Source organism: Zootoca vivipara, chromosome 16 (assembly GCF_965207765.1).
Source record: "Zootoca vivipara chromosome 16, rZooViv2.hap1.1, whole genome shotgun sequence".
Classification (NCBI taxonomy): domain Eukaryota; kingdom Metazoa; phylum Chordata; class Lepidosauria; order Squamata; family Lacertidae; genus Zootoca; species Zootoca vivipara.
In genome coordinates this window covers 8,765,125-8,780,394 of record NC_142599.1, presented here as the reverse complement: position 1 = coordinate 8,780,394, position 15,270 = coordinate 8,765,125, and the positions used below count along the sequence as shown (strand labels likewise).

The following is a 15,270-nucleotide window of genomic DNA, read 5'->3' as shown; positions in this document are numbered from 1 at the left end:
AACAACACTGGCTTTGCCAATAAAACCCAGTACTGTGATTGATTATGGTGATGATGATGATGATGATAATTTTATTATTTATACCCCACCCACCTGACTCAGTTGCCCCAACCACTCTGGGTTGCTTCCAACATATACAAAAACATAATGAAACATAACACAACAAAAGACCCTATACAGACCCTATACAGGTCTGCTTTTAGAGGTCTTCTAAAGGTTATAGTGTTAATCATCTCCTTGACATCTGATGGGAGGGCATTGCACAGGGCAGGTGCCAATGCCAAGAAGGCCCTCTGCCTGGTTCCCTGTAGCTTCACTTCTCGTAGTGAGAGAACCGTCAGAAGGCTCTTGGCGCTGTACCTCAGAGTCCAGGCTGAATGAAGGGGGTGGAGACGCACTTTCAGGTATACAGGGCCAAAGCAGTTTTAGGGCTTTAAAGGTCAGCACCAACACTTTGAAGTGTGCTCAGAAACGTACTGGCAAAAGGGTTCTTTAACCCCCTGCTCCCCATCATGCACCTCACCTGCTTACTCTCCAGAATCTGCCAAATAGGGCAAATGGAACAAGCAACTTGAGGAGCACAAGAGTGCAGAGGTTCTGCCAAAAGGAGAGGAGAAGGAAGCTGTTTAGAAGCTGTCTAGCTGATAGGTTGTATAACAGAAAACTGCTATGTCACAAACCAAGGAGAGGGCAGTTGTGGTCACTAGGATTTATATTGAGCTCCTAGGCTGACAGCTAGAGACAGAGAAAATCAAATAAATGCATATAAAATTTCAGAAATATTTTGATATGTCACTGTGGTTTAAGTTGCCTTAAAAACAAGCCTGCCAGCTGTGTGTGTGTCCCCACTAGGAATCAATCAGTGTATTTCTACCAGTGCCTCAACCATTTGGTGAGATGCATGGCCAGGGCCATAGCTATATGGAATCCTGTCTGTCTCTTAGTGCAGCCACAGGTCATCGAGCCTGAGCTTCCATAGCTGCCACCCACCATGAACCACCATTGGCAGGAATGGCAACAGCAGCAGCAGATATGTACTATGCCTATGCTAATGTTTTATGTTCTTGTTAATAATGCTGTCTTAAATGTGCATTTTATAGTTGACTTCCTTTAGAATTGTTTTCTTTTGGAATGTTTAAGATAATTTTTTAACTTTGCTGTGTTAAATGTGCATTCTGTAGTTGACCTCTGTAATCTTTTATTTTGAAACCTTTAAGATATTGTTTTAGTTTCTGTTAATTATGTTGCTTTGAAGGTGTTGTTGCTATTGCTTAGTCGTTTAGTTGTGTCCAACTCTTTGTGACCCCATGAACCAGAGCACGCCAGGCATTCCTAACTTTCACTGTCTCCCGCAGTTTGGTCAAATTCATGTTGGTAGCTTCGAGAACACTGTCCAACCACCTCGTCCTCTGTCGTCCCCTTCACCTTGTGCCCTCAATCTTTCCCATCATCAGGGTCTTTTCCAGGGAGTCTTCTCTTCTCATGAGGTGGCCAGAGAATTGGCGCCTCAGCTTCAGGATCTGTCCTTCCAGTGAACAACTATTTGACTTTCTTCAGTAATATTTTATTCTGGATATTTTCTTGTTTTAGAGATATTTTTCTTAAAAATGTAAAGTGGTACAGAAATGAAATGAATAATAATAATAAAATTCCATGTTTCGAGGGAGTGTGCTAGTTGCTGGGGAAAGTTACAGCAGGAAAGCTGTTGTCTTGACACACTGCCTGTGGCATTCTGAAGGACTGATTGGCCACCATATGAAACAGGATATTCAGGCAGATGGTCAATCAAGTGAAGATGGTCAGTCTCCTGATGGTATTATCCACCAGGGGTTCTCAAGTTCTAAAATCAGGAAGCCTCTTTGCCTAGTGCATAGAGACATTTGTTGAATTGCTACAGGCAACTAACTATTTGCAAGTCTTGCCTAAATCCTCCCTGAGGCTTCTGGCACCTGGCCATTAGACCTGCCTGATAATGTACTAGCACTTTTTAGTCAACAGAAAATAAAATCCAGGTGGAAACTAAGTAAAGGGTTTTTTAAAGGATCAACATGATTAAGTGAAAAATACATTAACTATATTTCACCTGAAAACATGAAGAGTTGTTATACGCAGCACTTAAGCAAGTAGTGAAACTGTGTAACCCACTATTAATTTATTAGTACACCCACTACAAATTTCAAAACTAACCTCATCCACATTTATGGGGAAATGTGTAAAATGGTTTCCTAGCAACTTCAGTCTGCTATATAAACATGAACTTGTATTGTAAACTATTCAATCCAAAAAAATGAAAATACCAAGGCAACTCATGCACAGGTTTCATTTAATGAACTCTTCGTGTTGGTATGGCCCTTCAAAATGCTGCCTAGAAAAAGGTTATGCTGGGTATCTTTTCAGAGGGCAAAGAGACAACTTGGGCAATTTTTTTAGCCTTGAATACAATTTTATAGACTAAAACATCACATCTTTGCTGGAAGGGCATATGTACATTATTTAAACTGGTGGTTTGCATGGCATCTGTGAGAACATGGGAGAGTTAATCATCAGTAGCACATAGACACCAGGAGAAGCTAGTGTAACTTTGTTCCAGCTGCCCCACAATTTGAGTTTACAAGTGGACACTTTACTCAGAGTGCACAATTGAATCCATCCTACATCTGCTACAGAACAGGTGGATCAATTCTCATATTCTTCCTAGAGTATAGCAGTGCCCTTTGAACTTCCAAGGCACCCGCTATCTGTCCCTAATAAACAGGCACCCATCCAAACAATTCCCTATGGCCCAAAGTATGGGACATTTCTGACTTCGTGTTTTCTTTGTGTATTGTGCAAATCCCAGTGGAGCTTTCAAATCAATAGAAGGGCTATTTGTTTGGGTTTCTATCTTTATCCGCCGCTAACCCATTGACTCCAGTTGCTGCTCTTTTAGCTCCAAACCTCTCATCAACAGCCATAAGCCAGAAAAACCTGACACAGAGACATCCATGTATATCCAATATCTACATATCTGACTTGTATCATAAGCCACTTTGAGAACACATTTTGGCTGAAAAGAGTAGCTATAAACAATGTGAAACAAAAACTTGTCAAGGAATTAAACAGGCTTAACATCTCAATTGCAGCATGTTTCAGTTTTGACACATACACTGCAATATTAAATTCTGTTTGATTTAAGATGACCAACACCTGTTGGGAACTTGGATTTATGCAATCACATACTAAAGTTTCAGAGTTACGATTTTCTTGTTGTGTCTGGCTTCTATTTATTTACAGAATTTATATCCCCTCCAACAGAGTGCTCAAGGTGGCTTTACTGTACAATAAAAGCAATACAAAAATACGATTAAAACTAAATCACAGCGAAACAAGAACAGCACACCTGGAAGGCTAAAAAACATCTAAAGATGAGGCGAGCCAAATGGTTCCTATAAAGAAAGGTGAGTGTGCCACAGTCTGGGTGTTCTTACAGAGGAGGCACTTTCTCTTGCTTCACATTAGCTGTAGCTCCTGGAACAGGAGGTGGTATTTAATGTCCTCTAGCCCTAAATCTCCTGCCAACCTAGCAGTTCGAAAGCACGTCAAAATGCAAGTAGATAAATAGGTACCACTACAGCGGGAAGGTAAACGGCGTTTCCATGTGCTGCTCTGGTTTGCCAGAAGCGGCTTTGTCATGCTGGCCACATGACCTGGAAGCTATACGCCGGCTCCCTCGGCCAATAATGCGAGATGAGCGCGCAACCCCAGAGTCGGTCACGACTGGACCTAATGGTCAGGGGTCCCCTTTACCTTTACCTTTTTAGCCCTAAATCTATTTAGGAGGTTTAAAAGGTAATGACGAGCATCTTAAATGCACATGCAAACAATCCAGCATTGAGAAAAAATACACAGAAACTAAGTAATATGCTGCTTAAAATTTGCTCTGATCTACAGTGTTTTGTTTTTTAACACTTTTAAAACATGTTCATGGAGGAAGGGCTAGTAACAGCTACTACCCATGATGGCTAAGCTCTGTCTCAACAGTTGGAGGCAGCACCTGTCTTAAAAGCCAGTTGCTGGGAATCACAAATGAAGAGTGTGTTGCTGCACTCAGCTCTTCCTTTGGGGCTTCCCAGAGGCACCTGGTTGGCAGACCCGCATAAAATGAATTGAAGCAACTTAGCCTTTATTACTGGGTTCATAGTTGCATGTTGCTAGCTCCTGCAAGTTGTCTGGCAAGGAAAAGTGGGATATAATTTTTTTTAAGTAAATTTACTAGAGGTGGTTTCTCTATTCTTGGCTGCTCTAGTCAGGTTCCTATGTACGTAGCATATGAAGCAAGATGTCACACTGTTGCTTCCTACTCTTAGAAGCCTACCTTTGAGCTGTCACTGGCCTCTTTCTGAAGGAAAAACTGCTTCTTAAATTCATAGTAGGCATTGTACTGGTGCCAAGGTTGCAGGAACTCAAACCTGTTAAGGAATAAAAATGCAATTTGTGGAAAAACACACCACAACATAGCAAACATCAACCATCATTTAGCATTCCAGCACCCCAAGCACAGAAAAGCTATCTGATATTCTGAAATAGAATAATTTATGCCTAAATGCCCAGAAGGTATACATTCAGAAGCACAAGCTTCAAGATTCTTAGGCAATAATGCTTTATCATTAACTTCAAGTAGTCCCTTGAATTTTAATAAAATGAATTACAACACATTACCCTCAACAGCTTTCTTTGCAAAACAGACTGTCAATAAGAGAGGGACAAGCTGCTCACTTACACCACATCATAAAATGAAGTAATTAAGAAAAAAGGCACTTGCACTCACCTTAGATCATTCTTGGCACGGACACTGGTCTCAAATTTAATCCCATTCCTAGCAACATATTCAGCTAACTTGTCAATCACGGGCTGGATGTCTGGGGGTGGGGGGATGATGGTAACCACAGAAGGAATTGTGCTGAAAAACATTAGCATTTTATTATTTACATAGGCAGAGAACATAACATGCAGCCCTACTAAGCCAGAGGCGGCACTTACTTTTAAAAAATCACCACTGATTTTTAAGTTATGAAATATTTGCTCCCCCAAAACGAGCTTATTAAAGAAGCCAGAGCTATCTCTTTTGCATTAGAAAAATCCAGGCAAACATTTAAAACTTTTAATAATCTGCCTAACATCACTTTATTTGAACAGTTCATTTTGGGGCACCAAGATTTATGGCTTTACAAGGTTTAAAAAGTTTTTTAACAGCAGTGCCGGGCAGCACGGAGTGAGAGAAATCTGAAGGCCTCTTTAAAACCATACCAATTTCATAACTTTCATCAGAAAACAGCTGTATATGTCAAAGTTTTCTGTGCAATCATAAGGGACAGCAACTTACTTCAGTCCAAAATATTTACATGCATGCACCGTATATGCAATCCTGATCCCATTTTATTATACTATCATTTTTAATATAGTCCACTGTTATAACACTGTAAGGCATTTAGAGAACCTTCACAATAAACAGGAAGGATAACAGAAGTGTTGGAACACCTTTCACAGAAGTACTGGCATAACCGCTGGTATATTTTAAGTAGATGAGAATCTAAACAAAAGCCCACTCCTCCTTGTGTAATGTGCTCTTAATGTCACACAGCTTATTGTTTTGCTAAATTAACACACTGACAAAGTAGAGATCAATTTCAAACAAGAAAACATTAGTGCTTGGAACAGATTTCAGACAACGATTAACTAGCTGTGGATTTATAATGGGGTCACAGCTACAATGGACTGAACAAACAAAGCTACAAGCCACTGCGGTCAGGGAAAAATATGTTTATGTGTACTGGAAAGATTAATTGGAGACTTTTAAAGAATAACCAGTAAACATAGAGAACACCCCTGAGTATGTCATGCATGAACCAAAGCAAGACAGCAAGGGTATGCTGCCCATTTGGTGCTTAGGCTGATCGCCGAAGAATTGATGCTTTTGAATTATGGTGCTGGAGGGGACTCTTGAGAGTCCCATGGACTGCAAGAAGATCAAACCTATCCATTCTGAAGGAAATCAGCCCTGAGTGCTCACTGGAAGGACAGATCTTGAAGCTGAGGCTCCAATACTTTGGCCACTTCATGAGAAGAGAAGACTCCCTGGAAAAGACCCTGATGTTGGGAAAGATGGAGGGCACTAGGAGAAGGGGACAACAGAGGACGAGATGGTTGGACAGTGTTCTCGAAGCTACGAACATGAGTTTGACCCAACTGCGGGAGGCAGTGGAAGACAGAAGTGCCTGGCGTGCTATGGTCCATGGGGTCACGAAGAGTCGGACACGACTAAACGACAACAACAACAAACCAAAGCCCAAACATCTTAAGGCAGCAGGGAGACATCCTTACTTCCAGTGCACATCAATTAACAGCTACAATTCCCGGGGTTCCCTGTGATGAGGGATTGTTAAACCACTCTGGGAACTGTAACCCCGGGAAGTGACAGCGGTCTCCAAAACCACTGAGCCTTTGGGCTTGCCAATCAAAAGGTCAGCTGTTCGAATCCCCGCGACGGGGTGAGCATCCATTGCTCGGTCTCAGCTCCTGCCAACCTAGCAGTTCGAAAGCATGCCGAAAGTGCAAGTAGATTAATAGGTACCACTCCGGAGGCAAGGTAAACGGTGTTTCCGTGCGCTGCTGCTGCTCTGGTGTTGGTGTTCCATTGCACCAGAAGCGGCTCAGTCATGCTGGTCACATGACACAGAAAAACTGTCTGCGGAGAGGACAAACGGTGGCTCCCTCGGCCTGTAAAGCAAGATGAGTGCCGCAACCTCAGAGTCGTTCGCGACTGGACTTAACTGTCAAGGGTCCCTTGACCTTTTACCCTTAACAAGCTACAGCTCCCAGAATTCCATAATGGTTTAAAGTGGCATCACAGTGCTGTAAATGTGGGGTGTCAGTGTGGCCTTTGTTGAACATGACCTGGGATTGCCAGAAACCATAGAAAATGTTTTTGCTCAAAGCCAAACTCAAATGGAAAGGCAAAAAAGAGAGAGGATACCTTGTTGAAGTAGTCGTGGCAGGCATTACACCACTGGTGTCATCAGTTGCTTCTGTAGATGGTGGCGGTGTAGTGCCAGGAGGAGGTGGTGCTGTCATCGTGGCTACTCCTGTAGTGCTAGACACAGTCACTCCTGCTGGTAGTGCATTGTAATAAGTTGCCATGTCAATTCCTGGGGGTGGAGGGGCGAGGCAATATGATCCATCTGGCAGCATGTAGTAACTGTAATACATGGCTGCCACAGTTGCTGCAAAAAAAAAAGCTTTATGATCAATATTTCAGGCAGTTTGAAGAGGGAACAAAAAAAAATAAGAATTCAAAAAGGTCCCACAACCCATCCCCTGCACTGTTGCTACCGCCAGTGGAACATCGCTTATGTTAAAATTTCCAACTTGCTAATGCGTTATCCATTTTTCTTGTGCAGAAAATGAGAAATAGCATTTTGTCAAGACATTCGGGTGAAATGAGGCAGACACATCGAAGGCCAAATGGAAACAGCACTGTAGTGAATGAGGAAGTGAAGAGACGTGCAAAGAATCTAAAGAAATTGCCATCCCCCCCCCCTTACACAACTTAATTCACTTTCGTGTGCCCTTTCAGGTATATTAAAACTATGCTTGCCTGATTAAAATTAGGAAAATGTAGTAGCTTTCTTTCTGACTGTATAAAGTTATACAGCTAGGATTTGGACTTCTCAGCATCATTAAAATTCTGTAGAACTCTCCCCAGCATCAATTTCAGAAGGCCTTTCAAGCATGCCTGCACAGTGCTCAAAACTTGCTTTGCATATGCTTATCTCCTATATGTTTGCTATGCATTTGGATCAAAACCAAATTTTGCAGGTTGCTTCCTGAGATAAAAGAGCAGGACCACACTGATCTGGGGTGAGGTTCTTAGAATTCCTGAACAATGTTAGGTACAATGCCGCTAATACATATAAAGGAATCCAAAATTACTACACAGTTTTTATTACTACTTTCAATTAATCAACAGTACAGAAATGTAGTAACTACTATTGTCAAATCTAGTGATTACCCACGGGACGGTTATGATCCCAGCCCCCATCTGTAAAAAAAATAATAAAGGGGGGGGGAGAACAAAAAGATCTTGGGTAGCTACTCCCAGCCAACAGGAGAACAAGTTGCTAGGAAACAAGTGTTAACAGCCAGCCCTTTCTGTTTAGACACAAATGTTTATTGGGTGAGCATTTAGGATGGTTAGGAGAGGACGTAGAGAAGTAATCAAATTAGGGAGAATAAGGGGTAGGTTTAGAAACAAAAAAGGTGACAGTGCAGGGATTTGAAACCCACAACTTTAGTAACTTTAACATTGGTACTGCAAACTGGTTTTGACATGAGTTGGCCACCTTAATGCAAAATGAATTTTGGAAACCCTTTTCATGGATGTCAAAGTCAATTCTGCTAAAATGTCAAGAATAAAATTATAAAAGTGCACTATTCAGTCACTTTGGAACCAGCAAGAATTTCCCAATCCCTTCCTTGTCTATCATGTCCAGACTTGTATGCATACTCTGATTCCATGCAGGCACGTAAAAAGTGCAGGATTCATTGTTCTAAAAATCTCAGACTTCCCTTAGCTTTTCAGCCCTTGTGGTTGCCAAAAAATAAAATAAATAAAAATTAAGGTGCATAGGATGTGCTTTCCAAACTCTCCAAATCCAAAGGGATGGCTGATTAAATGTTCTTGTTTTGTGGGTGGAGCCCTGGTGCCCTGCCCTGCTTCCTGCCCACCCCCTTCTCATCTCTAGCAAAATCAGAATAACATATGCAAAATAGCAACTGCTCCAGGATAAGTAACCTAACCTAAGTAATGACTATGTAGGTGGGTAAAATACATTAGAATCATACATTAAATAGACTGACTTTTTGTTGTTTGACTTCGGTACCAGGCATGCCTATTGTACAGCAGTTTCTTCTGACATTAATATTGGTTTGATAAAAGCTAGGTGGCTGAAGCCCTCTGATTTGAATCACCAGGAATCATGTAAGGTACAGTGGTGCCTCGCCAGACGAAATTAATTCGTTCCACGGGTCTTTTCTTATAGCGAAAAATTCGTCTAGTGAATCCCATAGGAATGCATTGAAATTTTTTTTGAATTTTTTTTTTGCCCATAGGAACACATTAATTGAATTTCAATGCATTCCTATGGGAAACCGCGATTCGCTAGACGAATTTTTCATAAAACGCATTCGTCTAACGAGGCAAGCTCCGCTCGAAAAATCATTTCGTTAAGCGGAAATTTTGTTAAGCAGGGAATTCGTTAAGCGAGGCACCACTGTATAGTACTTCTCACTAGGAACTTAATTTTCATCCCATGTCGGCTTGTATCCTCAACTTGCTAAAGCAGCTGATACTGGTCTTAGTTGGTGTTGCCCTCTTTTCCCACAGGGCAGTTGATTGTGATTTTGTCAATAAGACAGAAAGTTACCTGTCGGTTTGAAAATGTGTTATTCAACTTAGCTTAAGCTCGATTGCTTACCATAGAAGTCAGTGGGAAAATGTTTGATTTCTTCCTAAAAGCCTTGCAATTTTGATGCATCAGCTCTGGATGGTTCTGAAAAATGTATTGGACTTTATTTTATTTGTAAGCCTTCCAGGTACCCTTTGTTTGCTTAAGATTCTTATGGAAACCTCAAAGATTGGAGAAAGCTTGCTTAACAAGCAATGTCATAAGCTGCCCCGGGAGAAATTTGATGAAGGGCATATAGAAATGCTTTAAATAAAAATAGGCAAGTGTGTCAGGTTTGTTGTTGGCATATAAAGCCTTTCTGTGCTATGGCTGCTAGCTTTACTTCAAGGAAAACTGGTTCCCCTGGAATCCAGTAGTTAAAGTATGAAGCCTCATCATTTCCAGGCAAAAGTTGTAGCATTATTACATTTTGGGGCAAATTGTTTTTGTCTGCATCTTTCCTTGACAAGCTTGTGAGCATAACAGCTGAAGGCTGACCTTTTCCCTCATCTCTTAAAATGAAGTTTCTAGATGACTTGGTACTGGTAAATTCAATTCATTTTAAGATGCTGGGCATGGATCTTGTGATGCCACATTGTGGTAGAGATGTGATTATCTTTGAGCAGGGAAATCCTTAAGCAGCAATTGGGCTGTTCAGATAATTAGACAATTTTGAGTGGGAAACTCATCATACTCGATATATGAAAGATAGATAATGTCAGAGTGCGCACAGAAGTTTTAGGTTTTCTGCAGGATAATTTTTCAATGACTTGAGGCATATTTGGGTAAAGGATATACTCCTAATTACCCCCCCCCCCAAAAAAAGCAGCTGCAGCAAAAATCATTTGGTAGAGAAATAGATGTTTGGGTTTTTTAAATGACCAATATGTGGGGCAGTGCTGGGGGCAACAGTCACAAAAAGGCTGCAATGGGGAGCATAGCATAATACAAATACATAATACAGTCATCCACGACGAATTCTGGGCACCACAATTTAAGAAGGATATTGACAAGCTGGAACATGAGCAGAAGAGGTTGAGGGAACCTGGGTATGTTTAGTCTAGTAAAGAAGAGTCTGAGAGGAGATTATAGAATCATAGAGTTGGAACAAACCACGAGGTTCATCTAAGTCCAACCTCCTGAAATGCAGGAATCTTTCACCAAACATGGGGTTCGAACCCTGAGATTAAGAGTCTCATGCTCTAACGACTGATCTTTCATGATAGCCATCTTCAAATATCTAAAGTGCTTGTCACATGGAGGATGGAGCAAGCTTGTTTACTCCTGCTGGATCAAAACCATTGGATTCAAGTTATGAGAAAGGAGATTCCAACTAAACACCAGAAAGAACTTCCTGAAAGCTGTTCAACAATGGAACAGACTCTCACAAGAGGTGATGGACTCTTGTTCCTTGGAGGTTTTCAAGCAGAAATTGAATGGCCACCTGACCTGTATGATCTAGTTGAGATTCCTGAATCACAGGGGGCTGGACTAGAGCAGGCATCCTCAAACTGCGGCCCTCCAGATGTTTTGGCCTACAACTCCCATGATCCCTAGCTAACAGGACCAGTGGTCGGGGAGATGGGAATTGTACTCCAAAACATCTGGAGGGCCGAAGTTTGGGGTTGCCTGGACTAGAGGAACCACAGGGTCTCTTCCAACTCTACAATTCTGTGATTCTATGAACCTTATACTTATTGTATGTGCAGCTACCCCACAACCAGGATAACCACATCATACTCATTCTCATTTTACAGAAATTACTTAGAAGGTACCTGCACATTTCTTTAGGGGCTAGAGATTTACTTTAAGAATAAAATAAAAAGAAAGCTTATGTCTGGAGCCCCTGCCCATGAGCAGAAGTGAAAGCCTTTGCAGGTCCCATAGCATCTATGGGCACTGGGTTGGTGACACCTGACCTAATCCATGGCTTTGTCATGTCAACGGATTGTGAATGGGTATTTGCTAAATGACTGTTATTTTAATTGGGAAACTTTTTTTAAAAAAAAATTCTTTGAGTTAATGTTTGCAGTGGCAGAGTATTGACTATGTAAGTTATTTAAAAACTGTAGTCTGTTCTCCCTCTGCTACCAACATTCAGTTTTATTGAATAATTCAGTGTTACCGTGTTTGCACCATAGATGCCAAAGTAGTCAACTCGCCATACAAAATTCTACTTTTCCAGCAAGCAAAAACAATATTTTGTTAGAGATTCATTGTCTCTATTCTTGCAACACTTATACTGCTGTGTGCTCAGTTGTACAGGTATCTCACATCTTATGCTTACTTAACTTGCGTGATCGCAGCTTTACATGGATGGGCGGAAAATAATTAAATGAACGGAGGGCGGAAGAAACCCATTCTTCATTTACTTGTTTCCACCTGCCCCTACAAAGCTGTGATTGCGGGCTTACCCGGCTTAGGGAAGTCAGTGCAAGGGCTCTGACAGGGTGCCAGAGCCCTTGTGCCTCCTTCCCAAAGCTGACCAAGCACTTACAGGACTTTGGGAAGGAGGTGGGAGGACTCCAGGACGCTGCCAGAGCCTTTACGAATCATCTCCCAAGCTGAACATGTGTCTTCCAGAAGCCAGCTAAGCATCCCTCCTTGCTGGGGGTGGGCAGGGCGGTTCTGCAGGTTTTTGACTTTAGGCATTTTTGCGAATATGCATGGCTTCCCAGAAGCAAACGCTTGCGTAAGATGTAAATTACCTGTACTCAGTTGTTGGTTGTGTTTTTCCAATAGTTGTATTTATTAACGCAGGAGCATTAATTTCTGGGGGGAGGGGTGTCTCCCTGTTGCCCAGTTTGAGAAGCTGTAGTTCAAAGGAATAAAATTCCACGAGCAACAACTGTTACAGGTAGGTAGCCGTGTTGGTCTAATGTAGTCGAAACAAAACAAAAAAAATCCTTCCAGTAGCACCTTAGAGACCAACTAAGTTTTTCATTGGTATGAGCTTTCGTTTGCATGCACACTTCTTCAGATACCAGTGACATACTAGTTCACAAATGAGGAATTCCTACATGCATATTTAATTTAATAGCACGTTAACAGTTGTGAACTTAAAGGTTCTTTTCTTTTTCCTTAGGAGGGTACAAACCTTCATTTCTTTTGTGCCTGTAAAATGTATGAATTATGCAGACCTTTCGCTGCACATGACAGCGGGGAAATTATTCCATAACAGCTGGGCTATTTTATATTGGAGTTCCTGTAACACAGGTAGCAGTGATGATAAAATAACAAAATGCTTGCAAACATGGACATTTTAGTCATGTCAAGCTTTGACACTGGGCTCATTTGTACTTTCCCATCCTGTTTGCCTTCTATCTTGTTGAGTCCTGAGATGCAGCTGCATTTAACTCACCAGGAGGGCGTTAGCTATGCACTTTGTTTTGGAGGTGTATAGTTTCAAATTCCTGGGAATTCTGGGGGTACTCCTAGAGCCAAATTGCTTGATGAAAGAACAGCAATGAAAACCTGTGGCCCTTAATACTTTTTTCCTATAGTGCTTAGTTCTAGGGAAATACTGGACATTTTCTAGAGTGGCTGTCATCCCACACAAATTGGGAGTACAACCTTGATCACCTTCAGAATCCTTGACAGTGTAAACAGTGTTATTGTGTAAACTTTTTTATGTTTGAAAGTTTTATGACCTGCTAAGTCTTCTTTTATTAAATATACATATACAAAATGGCCTAGTTACATTGTTTTTTTTTACAACAAAACATTTGTTAATTGCTCCTTAAAACTGCAGGTTTTAAGTTTAAACCCAGATTTCAAGCAGCATTCCTTTACTGCGGCACTCTCTCTATTCCCACCCTCTTTTCTGAAGTATTCTTGAAGAATTTTAAGACTTAGAAGGTGCCACATGAAAGAGATTGAAGTGTTACAATTTAAGATTCATTTCAGTTTCCCATTTGCCAGTAAGCAACATTCTCTTAAGTCACTAGTTGTTGTTTTTTAAATGCAGCTTGAACAGAGTGATTACTGGAAGATCCCTTGTACTAGGTCAGACTATTAGTCATTCTAGTCCAGGGTTGTCTACTCTGACTACCAGCAACACTTCCAAGTCTGAGGCAGAGGAAGGATCGTTCCTACCTGGATCCTTCTACTGGAGGTGCCTGAGACTTAAAGTAGTACCTTCTGCATGGAAAGCAGGTGATTTACCACTGAATTATGGCCCCTCTGTTGAAAACATATGCCTTTTGTACAATTCACTATGAATGTTACAATGTTCCTGATGAAGATGGGTGTGTGCACACGCACGAGAGCTAAAAACACACCCATTAAAATAAGTGCTCTAAGCAAAATAATTAGCTAGTATGTATATAAATGCTTTGTTCCCAAAATACAGCATGGTGTCAAGCTAAGCTCTGCAGAGTTAACAGTAGAAGGCAATCTCATGCTGTGCCATGTTGACAAACCTACATCTGCAGAGTTCTGATAAAAATTAAGTTTCAGAAGCAAAATAATTTTCAAAGAGAGAGAGAGAGAAAAAAAATCCCCCTTTGGGCTAAAGTGTGCCATACTTCTAATAGTAAGGAAAAGGTGAACACTGGACAATAAGCCTTTTACAGGCAACAACATACACCAGTACTGAGTTATTGGCACTCAAATGCAACTCTGGGCTGTGAATGATTAGAGACAAAAGGAATTAAAAAACACTTATTTGCCCTTTTAAGAGGAGGGGCACAACTTAATTTTCAGTGCTTTCATCAAGGAAATCATCAGGGTAAATAGGTTTGAGTACAGCACACTTTAACACTCCATCAAATCCAGTAAGACACCACCAAAATGTTAACTGAATCTACATAGCATAATTCTATCAAAATCTTCTTCTTTGGCGATCACTCGTAGCCAAGTAAGATTGTCTTCCATAAACACGAACAATAAGTCCATAAGTGACTGTGGAGGCCAATTCTGGATCTATCAAAATATTACCATTAGGAAGGGGAGATGTTGTAACTTGGTATCTGTGTTTGTATTTTGTTTCCTCCTCTCTCCCCTTTTTCATTTGGTGTCATCTCTTTTAGATTTAACTCTGAGGGAAGGCACTGTTTGCTTTCTATTGATCTCAATTTTTTATTAATTTCAACCGGGGGGAAATTTGAAGCAGCGTTTCTCAAACCTGGATCCCCAGCTGTTGTTGGACTACAACTCTTATCATCCATAGCTAGCAGGACCAGTGGTCAGGGATGATGGGAACTGTAGTCCAACAACAGTTGGGGACCCAAGTTTGAGAAACACTGTTTTAAATAAATGAAGCTTTCTTACAGTATCTGCACTTGAAACTGAAGAAAGGCATGGAGAAAGTGATGGACCAGCCAAAGCTTAAGGAAAGGTAAAACTGAATGACCTGGCAGTAGCAACTGCACTCCAAATCTTCTGCTATTTTGGCCAAAGAATGAGCAAGGCATTTATAATTTGGGGTGTGTGGGGGGGGGAGGATAACATACACCTCAGTTTCATGGTACCTCACACTGTACTTGTGAATGCGCTATGACTGCTGCACACCTTCAGAAGAACCATTAAATTTAGGAGTGGGGCAAATATTTGACCTCTACAAGTGTGGAGTGCAAAAAACACATTAGAATTTCTAGACAAAAGAGAATACAAGTTTAGCCCTCTAAATAAATGCTCAAATGTGAATCACACAAAAAGCTTTTATAGTTAAAAGAATTCAGTGTAGGAATACACAGTAGACTGGAAATTAGAGAAAAGCACCTCTTTGGTTATCCAAATTGGCATTCCAAATGCATAACACATTCCAGTATGTGCTGTTAGAAGAATT

At 41.1% G+C, this 15,270-nt stretch overlaps 1 protein-coding gene across 7 annotated transcripts in view; it reads right to left on the bottom strand.

Moving 5' to 3' along the window:
• Positions 1 to 15,270, bottom strand: part of SFSWAP (splicing factor SWAP) — a 96,222-nt gene that overhangs the window by 55,792 nt on the left and 25,160 nt on the right. For all 7 annotated transcript variants that reach the window (XM_035099213.3, XM_088659754.1, XM_035099207.3 and 4 more), the window contains 3 exons: positions 7,013 to 7,259; positions 4,808 to 4,939; positions 4,355 to 4,448 (listed from right to left, as the gene is read on the bottom strand). In XM_035099213.3, the coding sequence (XP_034955104.1) occupies positions 4,355 to 4,448; positions 4,808 to 4,939; positions 7,013 to 7,259 (473 nt within the window). The remainder of the gene's footprint in view (positions 1 to 4,354; positions 4,449 to 4,807; positions 4,940 to 7,012; positions 7,260 to 15,270) is intronic.